Source organism: Benincasa hispida, chromosome 8 (genome assembly GCF_027475165.1).
Source record: "Benincasa hispida cultivar pf3 chromosome 8, pf3_genome.v1.1, whole genome shotgun sequence".
NCBI classification, from domain to species: Eukaryota; Viridiplantae; Streptophyta; class Magnoliopsida; order Cucurbitales; family Cucurbitaceae; genus Benincasa; species Benincasa hispida.
The window spans coordinates 37,545,207-37,565,799 of NC_143485.1; the positions used below are offsets into that span (position 1 = coordinate 37,545,207).

At 31.7% G+C, this 20,593-nt stretch overlaps 2 protein-coding genes across 3 annotated transcripts; one reads left to right on the forward strand and one right to left on the reverse strand.

The window, feature by feature from the left end:
• Nucleotides 1-6,877: 6,877 nt before the first annotated feature.
• Nucleotides 6,878-10,794, forward strand: LOC120083491 (uncharacterized). Of its 2 annotated transcripts, XM_039039266.2 has the most exons (9): nt 6,878-7,073; nt 7,622-7,672; nt 7,831-8,125; nt 8,717-8,788; nt 9,285-9,352; nt 9,559-9,715; nt 9,888-9,968; nt 10,054-10,143; nt 10,265-10,794. In XM_039039266.2, exons 3-9 carry the CDS (start codon nt 7,853-7,855, stop codon nt 10,385-10,387), a joined length of 864 nt encoding a protein of 287 aa, XP_038895194.1. In that variant the 5' UTR covers nt 6,878-7,073; nt 7,622-7,672; nt 7,831-7,852; the 3' UTR covers nt 10,388-10,794. The 2 variants fall into 2 exon arrangements, with proteins under 2 accessions (XP_038895194.1, XP_038895196.1); XM_039039268.2 differs by lacking the exon at nt 7,622-7,672 and having other exon boundaries at nt 6,879-7,073.
• A 2,254-nt stretch (nt 10,795-13,048) lies between these two features.
• Nucleotides 13,049-16,180, reverse strand: LOC120082566 (Exostosin family protein). Its single transcript, XM_039037798.2, has 2 exons — nt 14,574-16,180; nt 13,049-13,767 (listed from the first exon to the last, which is right to left on the reverse strand). The coding sequence occupies exons 1-2, from the start codon at nt 15,549-15,551 to the stop codon at nt 13,246-13,248; spliced, it is 1,500 nt and encodes a 499-aa protein (XP_038893726.1). The 5' UTR covers nt 15,552-16,180; the 3' UTR covers nt 13,049-13,245.
• Between the last annotated feature and the right edge of the window lie 4,413 nt (nt 16,181-20,593).

Here is a 20,593-nt window from a genome sequence, read left to right on the forward strand (position 1 = left end):
TCTTTCAAGAATGTATTTTATTTTCTGCATATTTACTACTCTTTATGATTATCAACTTTTTTTTTCGTACTTCTAATCTTTTTTATTTCATCATTTTGATCGTAATAAACGAATGCGACGGAGTAATACGATGGGCTTAAAACATGTGATCGATGGAGCTTTCAATTTTTTTTTAAAAAAATTATCAACCCATCACAGGAAAGGATGCAATCACAATGATGCGGGCAAAAAATTAAATTTGGGGGTTGTGTCCTTCTTTGCCTCATCTTATTTAAATTTTTGTACTTCTTACTTTCAATTTAATAATGCTGAATTCTACTATCGCATTCTCTCTCGTTTGGTTCAATTATGAATTTTTGATTACTTGATTTGGTTGCTGCAATCATCCTTTGCCCATTATGAATTCAATGATGAAATATATGCTTCTTTTCTTATCACATGAACTAGTGTCAGATTAATTTCAGGACAATCGATTCACCAAATATTTCTAAAATTTAGTGGTTTACAAGCTTTACTTCAAAACTATTTTTACAAAATTTTCTGAGTCCATCGCATGAATTATTTCGTCTTCAGCAATAAGGACATTGCTGCGTGTTAAATTTGGGGGGGGGGGGGGGGAAAAATTGTTGAGATCGGATCCCGCTCATAGTTGGATGTCCGCATGACACCCGTGGGTGCAAACCAAAATGAAGGTGGGAAACGTGATCAACACAGAAGCTAAGTGATCACAACTCCTCTGCCAAATAAAGAGATGGCATGAGTTTTGACTAAAAAGAGTGTCTCGCTCATAGTTGGATGTCCGCATGACACCTGTGGGGGCAAGCCAAAACGAAGGATGGGCATTCGGATCAGTGCAAGATCACAAAACGAATATCTGAATCATGCAAAGGCCGAAACCGCTTGAACACCTCGGTTTGATAAAATTTAAAATAAATTATGCGATGTCCTGGGAAATGAGTAAAGATTTTTTAAAGATTAAGCTTGCGGTCCCTAAAGGTTAGAAATATTTTAGGAAGAGATTAGAATAGAAATTAATAAGGCATTGGTTCAACGATTTGAATAAGGCACCATGAGAAGCCTAGGCAAGGTGAAGGCGATTGGAATTTTGAGAAATCTTTAGTTTATTCTTGAAGGCACGCATTGTTTTAAATTTGGGGGTGTGATAACTGGTAGAAATACAAGTTATTAAAGTTCAAATTATTAAAAAAAATGGGAGAAAGTGATGGTAAAATAGGCAATATTACGATTGAATGCGACAAACTAAAAGAAAGTTGCAATCGCTAACGCTCATCGCATAAAAATAGTTAAAATTGCATTATTTTGTGTGGGTACAATGCGATGACGCGCTTGAGTTTGCGATCCAAGGGCACAATCCAATGGCACGTTTGAGTTTGCAATCCAAGGGTACCTCAAACATGATCGTGTGAAAACCTTCATAAAGGCGAAAACATAATAAAACATGATGGGACGTAAAGTTGATAACGATCAATTTGGAAATATAGTTGACGGCCGTTGAAAGACCATACCGTTGCAAATACATTGAACTTTCGATGACTATCAGACGGCATAACAAGGTATGAAAATTAATGCTGCCCATCAACGCAATCATTGATGAGAAGAACTGCTTTGCCTAGAATTCTATAAATACCCAACCAAACCAAAAAGGAGAGCACGCGAGGAGGCAAGGCGAAGCCGAGGGAAGGGAATTCTTGAAAGGAAATTAATTTTTGAAGAGGTCGAGAGACTGCCGAAAATAGCACAAAGGAGAGACACCCAACCCTTACGAGAGCAAGATTCTACAATTCGGAAAAGAGTTGAAGTGATAAGAGCAGTGTAAAAAGCCAGAGGAAGCAAGATATTGCTTACCTGGCTTGTACTTCTTACACCATTTATTATTTTGTACTCAACACTTTGTTTGCAATAATGGAAATTTCATTTCAATTTATGATCATTCTCTCCCCACCATGCATGAGTAACTAAATTTGTGAATGGGTTGATAAGTACTTAGCTGGCATGACTTAAGCTATGTACTTTATGTGATCATCTTGTCTTATGTACGCTTCATTCATCATTTGGAGTACTTGAGAGAGTAGTCTAAAGACAGAATCTAGGCTTGAGAGAGTCAGATTAGATCGCATTAGCAAGAGTAGAGACTTAGAAATAAGTTCTATCTGCTACATTCCATACACATTGCATACATCCTAGAAATAGGAAATGTGGCATTATGCATTGAGAAATGTAGTGCTTAATATTTGTGTATAACATGATTGCATGACTTGTACAAAATTTTAAGAAATGCTAGCTAAATCTCTTCTCAACCCCTTCATTGCATACTTGTTACAATACCACCCTTTCATTGCTCTGCATTTAGTTCCATCGCATTAGAAAATCTAAGTTAAATCATCATCTACTTCTTTATCACCGTCGCAATAGGATCAGAGAGTCTGTCGCAAATCTATTTAATAATCCCTACATTCGACCTTGGACTTACCAAGACCCTAAGAAGGCTTATACTTGGGCTTTGTTAGGAAAACTTGCATGATCATCGCATTCACACATCCTTACATCGCATGATAAATCAACGCATCACGTATGCTTAAATAAGTCTACTTGGTCCATTGTTTGATTGTCGAGTCCTTTCTTTAAAACAAATTCACATAGAAGATATTAATAATACTTTCTTAGAAATCAAATATAGAAATATTTTTTTTTTTTACCGTGAATTCTTGTATGTATATGAAAGTCTTAGAACCAGTTGTATGAGGGAACTTTAGAGCTGACTAATTCCTTTGATTAGTTTCTGCCACTTTCTAAGAAAATGAGAAATTAAGAGGAAATGAGTAATTGAAATGTTAGTAAACAAATAATAATAATAAGAATAATAAATAAATAAATAAAAGTTCTTACTTTCCATTCAGTGGATTCAAACTTGATGCATAAAAGGTGCCAATCTTCGATGGCATCTTTAAGTCGATCAGTGCTTGTTGCCTTAGATTTTTTTATGAATTTATGTAAAAAAAAAAAAGTAGCAAAGTCTTTAAAATAAATGCAAATACAACAAACTTTATAAACACTATTATTGATAGACTTTTATTAGTGATAAATTTTATCGTTGATGATAGACTTTTAGCTAGATCTAAATTTTATTAAATCTATAAATTCTTTTACATTATGATATATCTACCAATACTTTGAGTTTGATTGTTATATTTATAACTATCCTTTAATTAAAAGTAAGTTACAATACAATTTTGTTCCAATATTTTAAGATTTGATTTAATTTCAATATTTCTGCTTTGAATAAATTTATAATTCAATCTTTTATCTACTAACCTTTTAACCATATCCTTTTTAACATATTTACTATATTTAATATTTTGATAAAATTTAATTTGAAGGATTAAATTTAAAATTTATTAAAAGTAAACTAAAATTCAACATTTGAAACTACATAAAATAAAATTAAACAAATTCTATGGAACAGGAACTAAAGTTAATGATATTTTAACCACACAAAAGTAAGATACTAACTATAAAAGTACAATGATAATAATAATAAATGAATATAAATGTGGAATAGTGAATATAATTGAACAGTATATCGTGACTTATTTTCTATGGAAGTTCAATTTTCTACATCTCAATTATACTTAATTTAGAATTTTCTCTATTTAAAATCTACTTTCAAATATTTAAATTTAATCTTTATATTTTCAATATATCTTAAAATTAGTCCTGTTTATAGTACACTTTAATGAACCATCTAAGGGTCCCTCCATTAAAATTAGCCTTCATCTTTAGTTTAAAGTTAATTTTAAAAGACATTGAAATAAAAATTATAATTTCTAATTCCATGATAAAAATGCACAATTTGAACAGGTTTCCAAATTTGGAAAACTTGTCGAGATTGATTTTTTTTATAGAAAAAGTTGATCCCAATCGAATAGTGAAAAAAGTTTTCCGCTTTATTAAAATTACAAAAACTAAATCGATTGTTCAAAATAGGAAGATTTTAAAAAAATAAAAAAATAAAAAAAAACTATTTACACAAAATAATAAAAATTAATATTATTTAAGACTAATAGAAGTATATCATTGATACTATGTGTCAATGACATCGTCTGTATCTATCATTGTTTTTTCTTATCATTTCTTTAAATCGTTTGATATATTTTTTTTTATTATTTCTGTAAATAGTTTGACATTTTTTTATATATGAAAATTTTCTTTTAAAATACAAATGTTAAAATAAAATAGATATTAAAATATAAAAATATAAATTTAGACCTTTAAAATAAAAATGAGAAATAAATTTAAAATATTAATAGAAGTGTTTTTTTTAACCTACTACAAGATATTTTGATTTTAAGTTAAAGGAAAATGTGGTTGTGTGACATCAAGAAAATGATCTTTATAAAATTAATTAAAGATTGAATGCATGACACACCTAAAAAGCTTCAAGGGAACAATTTTTATAACATTATCATTACTTTTATGGTGGGATTTCAATTTTAAGCATAGTGAATGAAAGATGCATATTTAAGAATTATCCATTATGTCAAACAAATCATATGTTGTGAATTTTTTTATTAAATATAAACAAAATCATGAAGCTGTACACATATTGATAATTTTGATTCCCCCCATCCCTAGATTCAGAAGCTTTTGTTTTAAACAATTAGAACAGATGGGAAACTAAGATTATCCCATTTTAATAAATGATGAAAGGCAATAATTAATTCCAAACCTCCTTATATCATAGATCATATATTAAAAGTTTAAATCCTTATTTTAGTGAATATTTTATATGTCTCCAAACTTTATCTTAAAAAATGTGAGTAGATATATAATTCGTAATGTTTGTGTGTCCTTTCAATTTAATTCATTTACTTAAAATAGTTTTAAATTAAAATTTTATGTTTTAGTATTTTTCAATTTAATCCGAATATTAAATTTGGTTCATAACATACTTTTATGATATAGTACTAAATCCCGAGGAATATTGAAAGAGAAAAAAAATGTCATATGAAAGAAGAAATTCAAACTTTTTACCGATGTTTTAAATAACTAGGAAATAAATTAGAAACTTTTTTCAAACTTTTAAAAAATATTTTAAATCACGTGAATTGAAATCTAAGAAATAATTTTAAATTAATTATTTTTTTTTGGAATGAGAAAATTTTGAAATGAATGTAACTATTATATGTTAATTGAAAATTAGAATATTATAAGACTAATTTTTAAATCGAAATCTTACCAAATTCAAGTATTGTATTTAGGAAGTTTTATTTATTTACTTTTTTTAAAAAATCATATGGTTCAAAACAAAATAATTTTTATTAGCTAATTTAAATATTCAACAATGGTGAAATAATAAATTGAAAAAAGAACTGACTATAAAAAAAATGTAGTAGCAATAACAATGAATGTTCATAAATTGATGAATAGAAATGTAATATTTTATATATTGAATAGAAGGTATTAAAATGAGAAAATGATAATAATTAGAGAATTAATTGGAGTATAAAGAGAGTTGAAATGGTTGGCTGGTAGGCACAAGAGACCTGCTACACTATTCTACTAAGAAAATGTTAAAAGTCAATAATACATTAATCAAATGGGAGCTCCCCATTTTTTGTATATACCAAACCTACTCCATTTCCCTAACTGCTTAATTTAAGTACTTTCCTCTTCCCATCTCCAAACAAACTATTTTTATTTTATCATTATCTTTTTGTGGATGAATTATTATTAGCATAGGAATCCAACCACCAATATTTGGGAAGGGTAATTGTTGATTTACAATTTTTATTTTGACTTCACTTACTTTTTTTTTTTTCTTTTTAAACTTGAAACAAAACATTGAAACTTTAAACTCATACTTAACATAAAATTTAATTTTACATCTATCATATGATTAAGTTTTTAAATATAAAAAATATCCTTCGATTTTTTTTTATATCTATAAATGTTCAGGTCAACTTACGTGCATTTCGATTAACTTTATGGAACAATCCGCTTGACTTTACAATATTTGGATGTCAAGAAAACCCATAGGATATTAATTCTTGGTAGGTGACCACTAAGGATTGAATCCATGACCCTTTACTCTTCTGTTTTTTTTTTTTTTTAAAGTTCCGACTACCACTAGACCAATCCATGATGACCATATATCAAAGGACTTATTTGACACAAATTTACAACTCAAGAATTAAACATATATCTTAATCCAAAAAAGAAAAATGAAAAAAACTAATATTTTAGATCACGTTTGATAACCATTTCATTTTTAGGTTTTGAAAATTAAGTTTATGTGCTCTAAATTTTTCACAATGATTTACATTTTTCGTCAAGTATAAGAGTTGAAATCCTAATCAAATTTTAGAAAAAACAAGTATTATTATTTTTTTTAATTTTCGAATTTAAGCTTTTTTTTAAAAAATAATTATAAAAATAGATAAAATTAGAGGTTCGCTCAATGTTTAAAAATAAAAAATAAAAAATGAAATGTTTACAAACAAACCATAATTTTCAAGCTTTGTATCTGCTGATTAAGAAAAAAAGCGTATTTAGAAATAAACAAACGAGTTTTAGAAAGTTACGAATTAATTTTCGTATTATTTTATTAATGATATGACATTTTAATTAAAAAAAAAACAAAATTTGTATATTTAAAAAACTATTTCTGGGCATGGGCCCAAAGGTATCTGGAAAAATCTGTACCAAAAACGTTGATTCTTTGCCGTCCGTCACAATAGACTGAGAGGTACTCCCTTTCACCGAACTGATTCAACGTCAACGTAACGTTAACTTTAGACGAACGTTACCGAACCTAGGCTCCGGGTTTAGCTTCAGATTATCCAAACCTCTTTAAACTTGGGAAATTTTCTTACAATTGAAAAAAAAAAAAAAAAAAAAGAGAGAGAGAGAGAGAAGACCGAGTCCGAGACAGACAAACTCAAAAGATCCCCTTCGTTCACAAGGCTTAGAAAAGAACCGGATAGTGTCACCGATACACAGTTTTTTGGAGGGACAGAGCTAAGACTTTCTTTTTTCAACACCTGATTTTGAAGGTTTTCTCTTCCATTCTCATCTTCTTATTCAACTTCCATTGTTTTATTTTTCATTTTTCATGCTTTTACATTTTAGTTTTCTGCTTTTCTTGTGATCATTGGGTTTTAGGGCTTTCTGTGGAATTGCATGTTGTGGGTTGAATTTTTTTTGTCTTTCTTTTGGGGGTATGATTTTGGGTTATTGTAATCTTAGCAATTGGTTGAAATTTGAAAATTTGAACTTTGGTTTCTTATAATTCGTAAGGTGGGGTTAGTGAAAGTCGAGGGATTTCTTTTTACTTTTTTCTGCACACATTTTAGCTGCGATGGTTTTGTAGGAGAAAGGTGCTGATTTGTAGTTGGATTGTTCTAGAAGAAAGGGTTTCTATTTTTTTGTTTTTCGTGGGGAATATACTGTTGTTGAAAAATAATAGTTTCAAAAGTTGTTGATCAGAAAAATGAAATCTTTTGTTTTGGGGGAGGAGTTCATTTTAAGAAAGTGACCTCGCCTTTTATGATGGAATTACTTGGAGTTTGAAGCTTTTCTTATGGTTTCTCTTTTTCTGTAGCTGAGGGTTTCGAGAATTGAGGGAAATTGAACACAAGAGAAACGTTTGAAGGCATGTGTTCTCTTTTTGCTTTTAGAATCCAACTTCAATCTATTTTTATATACAAGTTACTGTGTTTTAATTTCTTTGAATAACAGCTTTAGTAATGCGAGATGTGAAATAAGGGCAATACATTGTCATTTCTCAAAGTAATGTCTTTGATGATGCAGGAGCTTTTGTTTTTGTACAAGAATGGGTGATCACATGGTTTTGTGCGTGGACCGCCTCATTACACCTGAAAGTTTGCAGTCGCTGCAGGGAACTACTGTTCAGGGATCTTCTTTAGAATCTTCATCTTCCCAAAATTCAGAGCCACCTGTTTGTGCTATAGCTGTTGAAGGTGTGGATGAACATGATGGATCTGAAGAAGACCCACTTATTCAGACAGTTGAATGTCGAATATGTCAAGAAGAGGACAGCATTAAGAATTTGGAGGTTCCTTGTGCTTGCAGTGGCAGCTTGAAGGTATAGGTACCAGTACCATTTACTAACACTTCTATTGCAATGGTCCTTGTAGTTTAACAAAATGGTTCTTTGATCAAGAGACAAGTTAATCAGAAGAAGAGTATATTTTGATTTTTGTGAATGTAAAATGCCTTGTAGAGTTATTGTTATACTTATACCCCTTGTGAAGATGTGAATCCGTAGGTGGGGGTTTGCTTTGCTCAGTTAACTTAAAGGTGCACGAAGAGCCAATCGTGATTATCTTTATTGCTTCTGTGCACCATTTCTATTTTTCAAAATGTGAAGAGACTTTTATCTAACTTGAATTTGTGTGGGAAGAGAGCATGATACAAAGAGTTCATTTTCAATTCTTAATTTTCATCTGTATTTTTGTATTTGTTGGTTTTTGTCAAGATAATGGGATCACATAATGCCATGGGAATGTATAACGTTCTCTTTCTGATAGAAGTCATTTCAAGCCACACCTTCGAGGAGTTGTTTAATTAAACCCTGTGTCAATGCACCTTCGAGAAGTCTGATTTTATCATTATTATTACTGATAAATTTGTTCTGTTTTAGATGCTTCTGATTCTATTCATTTCTCTATTCCAGTATGCTCACAGGAAATGTGTCCAGCGATGGTGCAATGAGAAGGGAGATATAACCTGTGAAATCTGTCATCAGGTAAGTAATATCACCACCATTAGAAATCTGGAATATTCGTTGTTATATTTAGTTTCTAAGTGTATTCTTCTGGCGATTAGTGATCAACCAATCAAACCAAGAAGTTAGTAGAAATAAACGATCTTTTTATTGGGAAACTACAAATGTCTGTACCTTTGTGTATGGTGAATCATTGGTGTTATCAAGTGTACGTGTCATGCTCATGAAAAATGATGCAGATTGGGTTGTACATTGATGTGTGTACACATAATGAAATATTATTATGATGTTGTAATTTCTGACTTTTTTGCACAATAAAAGCCTGTACTCGAATGCTTGGGGAATATTAATGATGGCTAAAGTCTAACTATGTTATGTGGATGCCAGACTTTCCTCCCCACCCTAACTTATGTAATTCGTATCCTGATTCTCTCAAGTTTTATTTCCCAGTACTGGAAATTATTTTCATTGATGGGAAGAAATCAACATGTTGATAATTTTATTCACCTGTTCTCAGAATTATCAGCCTGGTTATACCTTGCCTGTACCTCCCCCTCGCTCGGAAGATGCCACCATCGATGTGAGGCAAGTTTTGATTTACCTAGTTAAATGATGTGTACTTTGGTTCATGAATTTCTTCTGACACATAGGTTCTGAAGGTTCTATTAATGTTCATTCTAACTTTTGGTTCTTGAATTCCTTCTCTATTTTTTCTACTACTACTGCTACTACTGCTACAGTGGTGGTTAGATCTAATCTTTGGTTTTTTGGTTCCTCAAATGTGTTTGCAGTGAAGGTTGGGCAGTCTCTGAAACTGCTTTAGATTTGCATGATCCACGACTTTTGGCTATGGCAGCAGCAGAACGCCACTTTCTTGAGGCAGAATACGATGAATATGCAGATGCCAGTGCGAATGGAACGGCATTTTGCCGATCTGCTGCTCTGATTGTGAGACTCCGTCTTTCTTGTTAGATTCTGTATTTTGTTAATCCAAAGTTGGTTGGAGTCTTTCAACATCAAGATGTTCTATAGCTTTATACCCTTTCTTAATCTCTCTCCACATATTCTATCTGTTTTTTTCGCACCATAATGTTGATTATTACTGTTGTTTTCGCCACAGTTGTTGGCCCTCTTACTGTTGAGGCACGCTCTATACCTTACAAATGGTGATGGAGAAGATGATGCTTACACTTTCTTCTCGGTAAGTAAGACATTCAATTTTTCCCTTTCAACAATACTATTATGTTTGTGTACTAGTTATTGTTAACTTTTATGTGCATTGACAGCTTTTATTGCTGCGAGCTGCCGGGTTTCTTCTTCCCTGCTACATAATGGCATGGGCCATCAGCATACTACAGCGTCGAAGACAAAGACAGGTGTGTACTAAAGATTATGCTTCACATTTGCAAAACATTAGTAATCTTCTGGTTTTCGTGCTTCAAAATGTTTATGAATAACCTGAATTTATTGTTGTTTGATCTTTCACTTTTCTTACAGGAAGCTGCAGCGCTTGCAGCCACTGAAGTTGCATTTATGCTGCAGGCAGCACAAGGTCAGAGCCTTCAGTTTACAATTGCTCCAGGGCCTGTGGTTACACCTCATCAAGAGCCACTCCAATAATAATGTTTCTTTATGAAGTGCATAGAGTTATTATATATATTAACTCCAACCTAAATTTATTCTACTGCATTTCACCATTCCCTTCCCCCCCGTTTTAAAAAAATGTTATCAGTAAACTGTAATTTCCTATCTTCCACTTAGTATCCACTGCAAGTTTTTTCTTCGTACTGCTTTAAACCTGTCTCTTGCATTATGTATCTTCATTTTCTGAGTTATATCTTGTATATAATTCTGGTTATCACCTAATCAGTGATGGTTACCCCAGAGAATTGAGTTGCTTTGTTCAAAAGGTTCTTCCTGTATAACCATTAATATATGATTACTGATGTATGATCTACTTGAGTTATGTTTAAGTTGGTAAGATTTTGGGTTGTAATAAATTTAATCAATGAATATGTTTCAACACACAAGCTCTCTCATGATCCATTTCTTTAGAATATCTATAACTTTGCCATAGATGACCAAGCAATCAATTATTCCATCTTGGTGTATGAGTGACCATCTAACTATACATTATAATATGCTAAAAGTGCAGGTTTATCTTTAGTTATCATGTTATAAAATACGTTTAGAATGTACTTTAGCCTACTTGCATGATCTTTAATAAAAGGAACCTATTTTGAGGCAGTTTTAAACAAAGTAGGCTGTGGAAGCTGAAGGATGAAACAATTGGGAGAGGGAGGATGATTCAAAGATGGTCGGTCTTCATAAGTTCTAAAGGGGAAAAATAAAGGAGTTTGGTCTCAGTCGAGGGTTGGGCAAACAAAAGAGATCCCTAATAAAAGCATTAAAGAGCTACACTGAAGCATAAAATGAGAACCCAAGACTGGTTCTCAAGACCAAATTTTCTTGCAAGGACCAAAAGGAAAAAAAAGCTTGCTCTTCTTTTTTTTCCTTTCTAGTAGAAGCTCTGTTCCCCTCTCTGGTTTAACGTCTCCGGACGGCTATGTGTCTATTCAATTCGGATCTCTCTCTCTTTCTCACTCTTGCAGGCCAGAAAGAGATATTTTACAGAAGAAAAGGGGATTAGTGTCCTATTATTCTCACATGCTTACATAGACTAAAATGTTAAAGCATTTATCATTTGTTATAATAATGTTTAGAGACTTGACAATTCAGTTTGGCATTTTATGGTTTGATGACATGGAATGACAGCTAACTGAGGCCAGTCTTGGTCTGGTAAAAAAGGGCAGTCCCAAAATTGGAACAAGATGTAAGGAACTAATGAAATTCACATCACAAGGAAAAAGATCCATATTCCTTGTCTTCTCAAAGATATTGTTCCATTCAACCTTTTCTTTTCTTTTCCCCTTTTAAATTCAAACCTGTCAAAGTCCTCCTAAAACAACCTCATATTGTTTCTTTTGCAGGCTTATCATAAGATGAATCTTAGAATTCCCTACATGTTCTGGGCCCCAAATATGTCTTTTGCTTTTTGGTCATCCTATCCCATAAAAGATGAAACTCCTAACTTCTTACCACAACGTGCCATCCTAAACTTTGGCTCTGCACATTTCATAAGACACATCCTTCTCCTCTCCATTCCCTCCTCACTGAACACAAATACTTTCATCCTTCTGGTTTCAAGTATAAATGGGGTTTTTGATTCATAGGATGGCCACGCTACTTCTCTGTATTTGGTTTTTGGCTCTTCAACCAGAAGGAAGCAACGGGCTGAGAAACATTGATCTAGCACTCAGATGGGATAAAGCACACATTCCCGTATTCAATAGCTTCAAGTTTGTGAAGGATGTATCTGTTGAGGATGACTGGGGAAGAGCATTGGCTTTTGCACCAGCACCTTTAACAGGTTTCGATCCAACCCAATTGAATAAAAGAAGGATACGAAGAGGATCTGACCCCATTCACAACAAATGTTGAGACGAGAAGAAATGAAGTAGATACAAAGACATTTCATGTCCGTTTGCTTCCAAGAAAAATAGAGTGGTGGGAAGCCCAGTTGATGAAAAGATGATATCCCAGACAGTTTATCAAAGATTGTTGGTAGCTTTCTTGTAGAGTGGAAGATTGAATCTATTTGGGTAAGTAGCTTCAGTGCTGTGCAAACCCAAGCTCTAACAAAACAAACAGCTTTAGTTGGATGTAAAAGAAAGAAAGAAAGTAAAAGGTTTCTTCTGTCATACAAATAGGTAGATGCTCTGTAGAAAAATGTAATCCATGTTTTCTATATATTTTTTTTTTCTATGCTTTATTTGTTAAGCAAGAGCATATCTAACAACCATTTTCTATTCTGTTTATCTTGTCTGTTGACAATTTCATATGACTTGACAATAATTCATCAAGTTTTCATTTGAGACGCGCCATGTTAAATCGAGTTTAAAGTTATCAAGTTGAAGATTGATCCTAAGATGTAAAAAATGATCTAAACTTGAGTAACCACAACTCTTAATAATTGGATTGTAGAGAAGTGAATGTAACAGAAGACATGGTTTATTTCGTCAGTTTTCTTACCAAATCATTCTTTCTGTTTTGATTTCACCATGTTCAGAGATGTCTTTGCTGGGATTGACCCAGATTTGGACGCTCAAGTATAATTATATATATAAAAAATGATAATTATCTTAATTACAGTTTGGTTACTTCTGGTGTTTTAAAGAGAGAGACCTCGGATAATGTATGCTGTCAAAAACTGAACAAGAATGAAGATGATAAGGTCTAAGGCTGCAATAAACTCTACAAGTTAAGTGAACGAATAATCGAGTAGAGATTAATTCTAGACAGCCTATAATCTCAAAACTACTCTGTTTTGAGTTCAAAGATTCAAGATCACAGCAATATGGAGAAGGGATTATAGATCTCAGTGACTACAAAACTTCCTATGTTCATTGATTTCATTATCAACTGTTCTTTAGGAGAAGTTGAGATCTACGGTACCTGTTCTTCCTATTCCGATTAGATTTTATTTTTGACACTTTACGTGACACTGCTTGCCAAATCATATCAACAGCATCACCACTTTGAGATGGATACTGATATTCAAATTCATGCACAATTTCCTTTATTCTATTCCACATCTTTGTCCACTTATCTCGTCCAATTCCACGAAGAAGATTCAGTAGATAACCTTTCCTTATAGAATCTGCTGCTTGGACAAAGACGCAAAACTCTGAGTAATCCAAGACATCTTCATATGGCAGCTCAATATCGTCACTTATAATAACAGGAACACAATGACTTGCAATAGAATCAAAAAGTCGATTAGACGATGGGGTGTCTCCTGCAATATTGAGGCAGAACTTGGATGAGGCCATTCCTTGGCCTGCCTTGTTGATTCCATTCCCCTTAACACTTCCAAAAGTAAAATGAACGTCTTCCTCATCTTTCAGAAGGTAATATAGTTCTTGGCGAACTACTCCTCCCTGAAGACAAATTCAAACAGAAAATTAGATTGACTTTCATCAACTTTAATGTTATCAGTTATTGTAAAAACACAGGGTCACTAAAAAGGACCTAAGAAAAAGATGATAAAGGTGAGCAATGCAACAGTAGAAACCAAACACACAGAGGAAAAGCAATTTGACGTCAATTGGTCCTTGAATTATAAAACGAAGGAATTCTTTTAAATAGTTATGAGTAATAAAGGATAATTCTTTAGTTTATACTAGTTATGTTAATGCATGTCTTTGGCTTCTGCACTGTATATAACAGGATTGATCATTCCACGATATCATTAGGTGCAGATGCATCCAATAAAGCATTAAATCAACAGTTGGCCATATGTTACTGTGCAATGCTTGAAAACAACTCATTGGCAAAAGATCATCCAATTCCGATTATGCATTGAATTGGAGATCATAATGATTTAGTTAGAGTATTACACACATTGCTTCTTGCAATACTATAGTTCATGGCCTTGCTCTGACGAACCTATCATATAAACATCAAGTTCATACATTAACCAAAAGGGGAGTTCTATCATATGCCTTTTCCATCAGTTCAAGCTCTTTGTAATATAAAAACGTGATTGCCAATGAGTCTATCATATACAAGATCATAATCATGCACTTCCCATCAACCAAAGGGATTTAGGCAATGATATGAAACACCAACGCAGAACATAATTTAGGCGTAAAGTAGACTGATTGCCAGAAAATAAGGTTAAAGAGAAGAAACTCTGAGAAGTATAGCACATTAATAAGTTTCTCAAAGTCACAGAAAGACTTACATCCTTCCTGTATATAGCTCCTTGAAAGTACACCAAAATAGGACGCTCGTCAAATGTAGCAGATTTGGTACTAGGAACTGTCTTCACTACATGTCTGTAAGGAGCAATAATATCTTTTTCAACATTTGCAATTGCAGCTGGGTACCTTCCGAAATCTGCAAGCACAAACATAGCCGAGCCCAGTTTCTTTCTCGCATCCAACATACTATTTGGGTGGTGTGCAATTATGAGATGATCCTTTCCACCCGTTCGCCTCCACTCCTTCTGACCTAACAGAAAATGCATCAGCCTCTGCTGCAATATCTTGTTCACATTAATCTTCTGCTTCCCATGTAACTTAGAATGTTGGTTGTAACTCAAGGATGAGAAAAAAGGCACAAAAATGACATCTGCTTGACTTGAATTCTTCACCCTAACAGCTGTGCAAGTATGATCCACATTTGGGACATTCGATGATAAAAGATCAAGTGTAAGCCAGTATTCCATACTGTGCTGTAAATTCAACCCACCTGGGTATGATGGGATTTGACTTCTATTACTGACATCAGGCCAAATTTGATCTTTCTCTCCCTTCCATCCCAATAATCCAAAGTGATATAAAGGTGGAAGATCATACATGAATACTCTCAAACGAGCCTTTGCAGGATCACAACCCAAGACTGACTGATTTTCTACAGAATCTTCATTCTTGATAAAATTAGAAACTGGATAATTAATATCCCTATCTCTAATGGCTTCTTTGGATTCCACAGGAGGAGCTTCCACAGCTTGTGTAGGAAGCTCCATTGGTTCATTCTCCACATTGGGCTTTAGGTAATTTGAAGTATTATTAACAACAATGAACTTGAGTACTGAACTGGGGAAGAATGAATTGTAGTTGGATTGTAGAATGAATAAAGAAGAAAGGATAAGAAGGAACATAGATATGGTTATCAAGTACAAAAATAACCTAGTGGGAAGCATGCTTTTCTCCGACATTGCTGAAGACAAGTCCGTCAATAATTCAGAGAATTAGAAAAGACAACAATCCGCCAATGCTATAGTCAAACAAGTTAAGAAGTTTCATTCATAACCAGAGGCGATAGAAGGTTGAAATCAAGTTAAAAGGGATCCCATCCCATTTTGCATCTATTAAAGGATTTTTAAGAAACCCTTTAAAACTAATCCAATACCCAATACTCTAAGAATCAAAAGAACAGAATCCCCTCATTTTACAATAGATATTCGAATGGGTATGTATAAACTCAGAAGAAATGGTAGCTATCGAAATCTTTGGATTTCTGCTGAACCCAGAGGCTTCTGGTTTTGCATTGTGAAACAGAGAAAGAGATTAATGGAAAGCTTACAAATTACAGTGCTGAGCAGAGAGGATGTTTGATTGAAGGTCATTGTTGAAGAAAAGTCATCTGGGTTTTGAGGCATTAATGATGGAAGATCAATTGGAAGAAGAAAGCTTCTGAATTTTCTACGGCGAATAATGGAACTAAACAAACAAACTTCGAAATAAAAGAAAATCCCACTTTATACGCTTTGACCAATTATTTTTCAATATATATTTTTTTAGTGGTTTTTAACTAAAATACAAAATCCTCCGTTCATTAGCCACTCTATTTATTGCGTGGTTACCATTTAATACCATATTAATTATCTTCAAGAGCAAACTAAAAATACATATTTTTTGTAATTTTGTATGATTTATATTACCACTTTAACCTCAATTATTGACTTGAAATCCTAATGAAATAGGTTTTATTTTTATTTTTTAAAATGAAGTAGTTGAATAAAGCTTTTCTTGTGGCCTCTTTCTTTTATTAATTATAAAAAAAGAAAATTTTAAAAAGAAATCCACACATGAAACAAATACTCTCAACCTAACCCTCTCTAATGTTAATTTCATGCGCATGAAGATAAAATGTGTGACTTGCTTTGCTATTATTAAGTACCTTAATTTCTTCTTTATTAATAATCATTCTTTTTTTTTTTTAATAATTGACAATGACTTTATTTCAGCCATAAATGGTAGTACTTTTCTCTCTTCTCTTTAATAATTTAGTTGGGCTAAAATAATTTTTGGGCAAGGATTCAGTTCTCTGCTATTAACTTCTTATTATTATTATCAATGTTTACTCTTAAATGCATTAATTTTTTATGGACCTCACTACCAGAAAGAAAGAAAATAAACCACCACAATAACCTATTAAACACAAAAATAAACTCGCACAATTCAAGAAAAAAGATCCTACATAGAAGAGCTAGACTATGTAGAACAAAAAGAAAAAAAGAAAAAAAATCTTAGATCAAATAATTAGACTAGTCATGAGAAAATCACAAGGTAGCACCATAGTCATGCATCTTACTCAAAATATGATAAATAATAACACACCAAATAATTATCTAGACCTCCACGCATTCTATTTAGATTTAGATTTTTTTTGATAATATGAGAAGTGGGAAAATCAAATCTCTAACTTTGAAGTGGATAGTATAAACATTATGTTAGTTGAGCAATCAACGAAAAATTATTTTTAATTTTAAAAAAGAAACCAAATTTATAATTACACTCACACAAAAATAAATAAATAAATAAACAAAGAGGCATCTGTTTGGTTGAAAAGATGAAGCAAAGTGGGAAAAAGATAGATGTGATGTGTGTGGAAGTAGCAATTTTTTGCATGTTTTAACTTGTAAAGGCATCAAACCTATTTGGATTCCAAAAGTATTCAATTACAATTCTATTTTATTTTAGGCTAAAGTATTATTTCGACTCCCAATAATTCATGAAAATAGTCTTCGAGTCAATTTATTTATAAATATAGTAAAATATTATATTCTATTAGTGATAGACCACAATAGACATTTATTAGTATTATGGTTTATCACGACCTATTATCTATAAATAGTGATTTTTTACTGTATTTAAAAATATTTTTTATTTAGTATCCTATTTCTTTTTATAAATTTTAAAAAGCATGAGATAGAAATTTATTGAAAAAATTAAAGTAGAAAAAGAAGAGTAAGGTAGAAGATGGAGATGAGAGGTGGAAAAATATAAGATAAAGAAAAGGAATATTGTTAAGTTATTGTTACCAGAAGGTAAAAAAAAATGAGTCGTCCTTTTTGTAGATTTGAAAATGCCTCGATATTTACGCTTTTGATTTTATGTATTAATTAAGTATTAGTGTTGGGAGTAGTGAGAATTAGTTTTGAAGTAAAGGTTATAACTGATAATTAGATGAGCATTAAAAATAAAAGTGATTAAGTGGAGGATGAAGGTTGAAGGTTGAAATAGGCAGGCCAAAACTAGGGTAGGGATGATGGTCACATGGTCACTGCCTAACTTGTAAAATTCTATAGGAAAGGAAAAATCTACGAATTTAATTTGACACCATCAAAATTAAATTTGAAATGGTTTTTGTCCATTTCAGTATTTGAAAATCAGGTTCTTAATTTGTCTTTTTGAATAAGTCAAGTTTAGTGTCATTTTCAAGTTTAAATTTTAGATATTTTATTTTAGAAGTAAAAAGTATATCATATTCATTTGGGTAAGTTTTCCTTTCTTTAGAAACAAAGGCGACTTTTTGAAAATTGATTTTATTTTTATGATTGGGAATAGTATTTATAAACTTAGTTTTCAAAAAATAAATTATTATCGAACATGATCTTAGTTTTTGGCTTTTGGTTTTTAGAGATTGAGTTTGTGAAAAATTATTGGGCACTTACAAATGGGCGAAACAAATTATATTAATTGGGCACATAGCCCACATATTTAGTGTTTACAAAAATGACAAAAATGAAGCTCAACACAATGAAAGATGTAAAATGTCACAAATGCACTTACTATTGAGATACGCTCAATACATTTGACACATTACTGATATACACTTGATACACTTAATACTCACAAATTCCATATCTATTTGTTTCTCCCTCTCTCTATCAATTCATTCTTTGCCATAAGGATCAGAGTTAGTTCATACATCATAGTCGCAAAGAAGAAGAGAGAGAAAATTTCTCTCAGCCAGTGAAATTTAGTGACTTAAGTGAGAAGTGGTGGCAATACATTATAGACGACGGATGAACGACGGTGATGGTAAGCAGAGGTGAGGGCTGAAAGTGGAATAGAAATTGAAAGAAAGGTTTAGAGAGAGAGAGAAACTCGTAGATGAAGCTTATCGACAGTGACAACCAGCAATTGACGAGCGATATGGTTGGCGATCGATGGATGAGTAGTGGTACAATGAAGGCAAGTAGTGGTCGATTGGTCGGATTACTTGGAGACTGGAACGTGAGAGTGAGAGACATGAGGAGGAAAAAAATTGAGGGTAAAACAGGAATATGGAAAAAATCAAAATGAAAATTTGAATTTTTTTGTTATTTCTACAAAATCTAAAAAATCCAAACTACATTGGCAATTCCCCTAATTAGTTTTTCCACCTATTACAATTTTCCAAAAATTATCTCTGCCATAAGTTTCTATGTTTTGTTTTTCACTTGCTATCATTGTTCTAAAAAATTAAGTAAAAAATTTTTGAAAGACAAAAATAAATAGTAGATTTCAAATTTTGTTTTTATTTTTAGAATTTGACTAGGATTTCAAGTGTTTTTTTAAAAGGAATATAAAAACCATAATTGAAAATTATAAATTTTAAAAACATAAAAATAAGTCCAAATCATTATCAACTTTTCAAGCTTTGTTATTTAATGGCAAAGATAACTAATTATGTATGAATCGTATGGTTCAACATTTTGATTATATATATATGAATAATATGATAAATAATTAGTTTGATCTAGTGAGAAATTTATTTCTTTGAATTCAAATTATTAACATGGAATTAACTATTCAAATATCCTTTTAGTGAAAAATTAATGGTACAATTTAAACTTTTCAATATAATTTATTAAATTTAATTGAATATTTTTTTAAAAATAAACGGAGATAATTCTTGTCGAGATCCCTACAAAATTAAATGGAAAAATTTGCAAGAATAAAAAATGGAATGAGGAGTGGGGACAAAGAACATCAGTACAAGTCATCTTCGACCCCATCTCGTCTTTGAACATATTTAGTTTAAGGGTTGAAATTGATTTTTTTTTAATAAGAAAAAAATCCTTGGGATAAATATGTGCAATATAGAAAAAGTTTCATACCTGATCCATATTTAAACATAAACTTTCTTATATATTCCATATTTTAGCATCGACTTTTAAAAGAATTTTCTACATAAAAGGCCTTAAAAACAGGCTCATATTACATTAATGTCTTGAACATTTCATTATTTTACAAAAAAGATCTATTGATCTCCTTATTTTCTCTAATATCAGTGACTATTTATAATTTAGCCCTCACCTACGTTATATATATATCACCCTCTCTCCTCCATACATTTTCTCTCTCCTCCATGCATATTCTCTCTCCTGAAGGATCTCTTATTTAAGAGAACCAGTGAGCGGAAGCAAAATCTTTCTAAGTCCATTGTGAAAGAATTAAAAGTATTCACAAACATACAGAACAATTATACATCTTAAATAGGTCGTTTAGTAAATATCACTCTATCGCTTAGTCTCTCGTGAGTAAAAGATTAGTCATACACTAATGAAGCGATCTCTTACAAAATGAAAACACTTTTCATTTTATCTTTCAGTTATTCAAAACTGAAAATAACCTCCCACTTTCACGGTTAATGGAAAAAATAACCAACCACAATTATCATATAATTGTATTAATTATAAATAAATATAAGTTATTTATAGCCTATAGTTTTAATATCACATCATATGTAATATTTAAACCATAGTTTTTTTCTCCTTTATTTAATATAAATCATATTTATATTAATTTCTCCAATTAATGTATCTCATACATCATATCAATTATATCACATATAATTGAACCAATTTAATTTTATCATATATAATCAAATTTCCTCTTGTTAATTTGAACACTTCAAACTAACCCAAAAACTGATTCTTAACTTGAATCCATTGAGCTACCAAGAGGATCTTATGGACCTATAGTT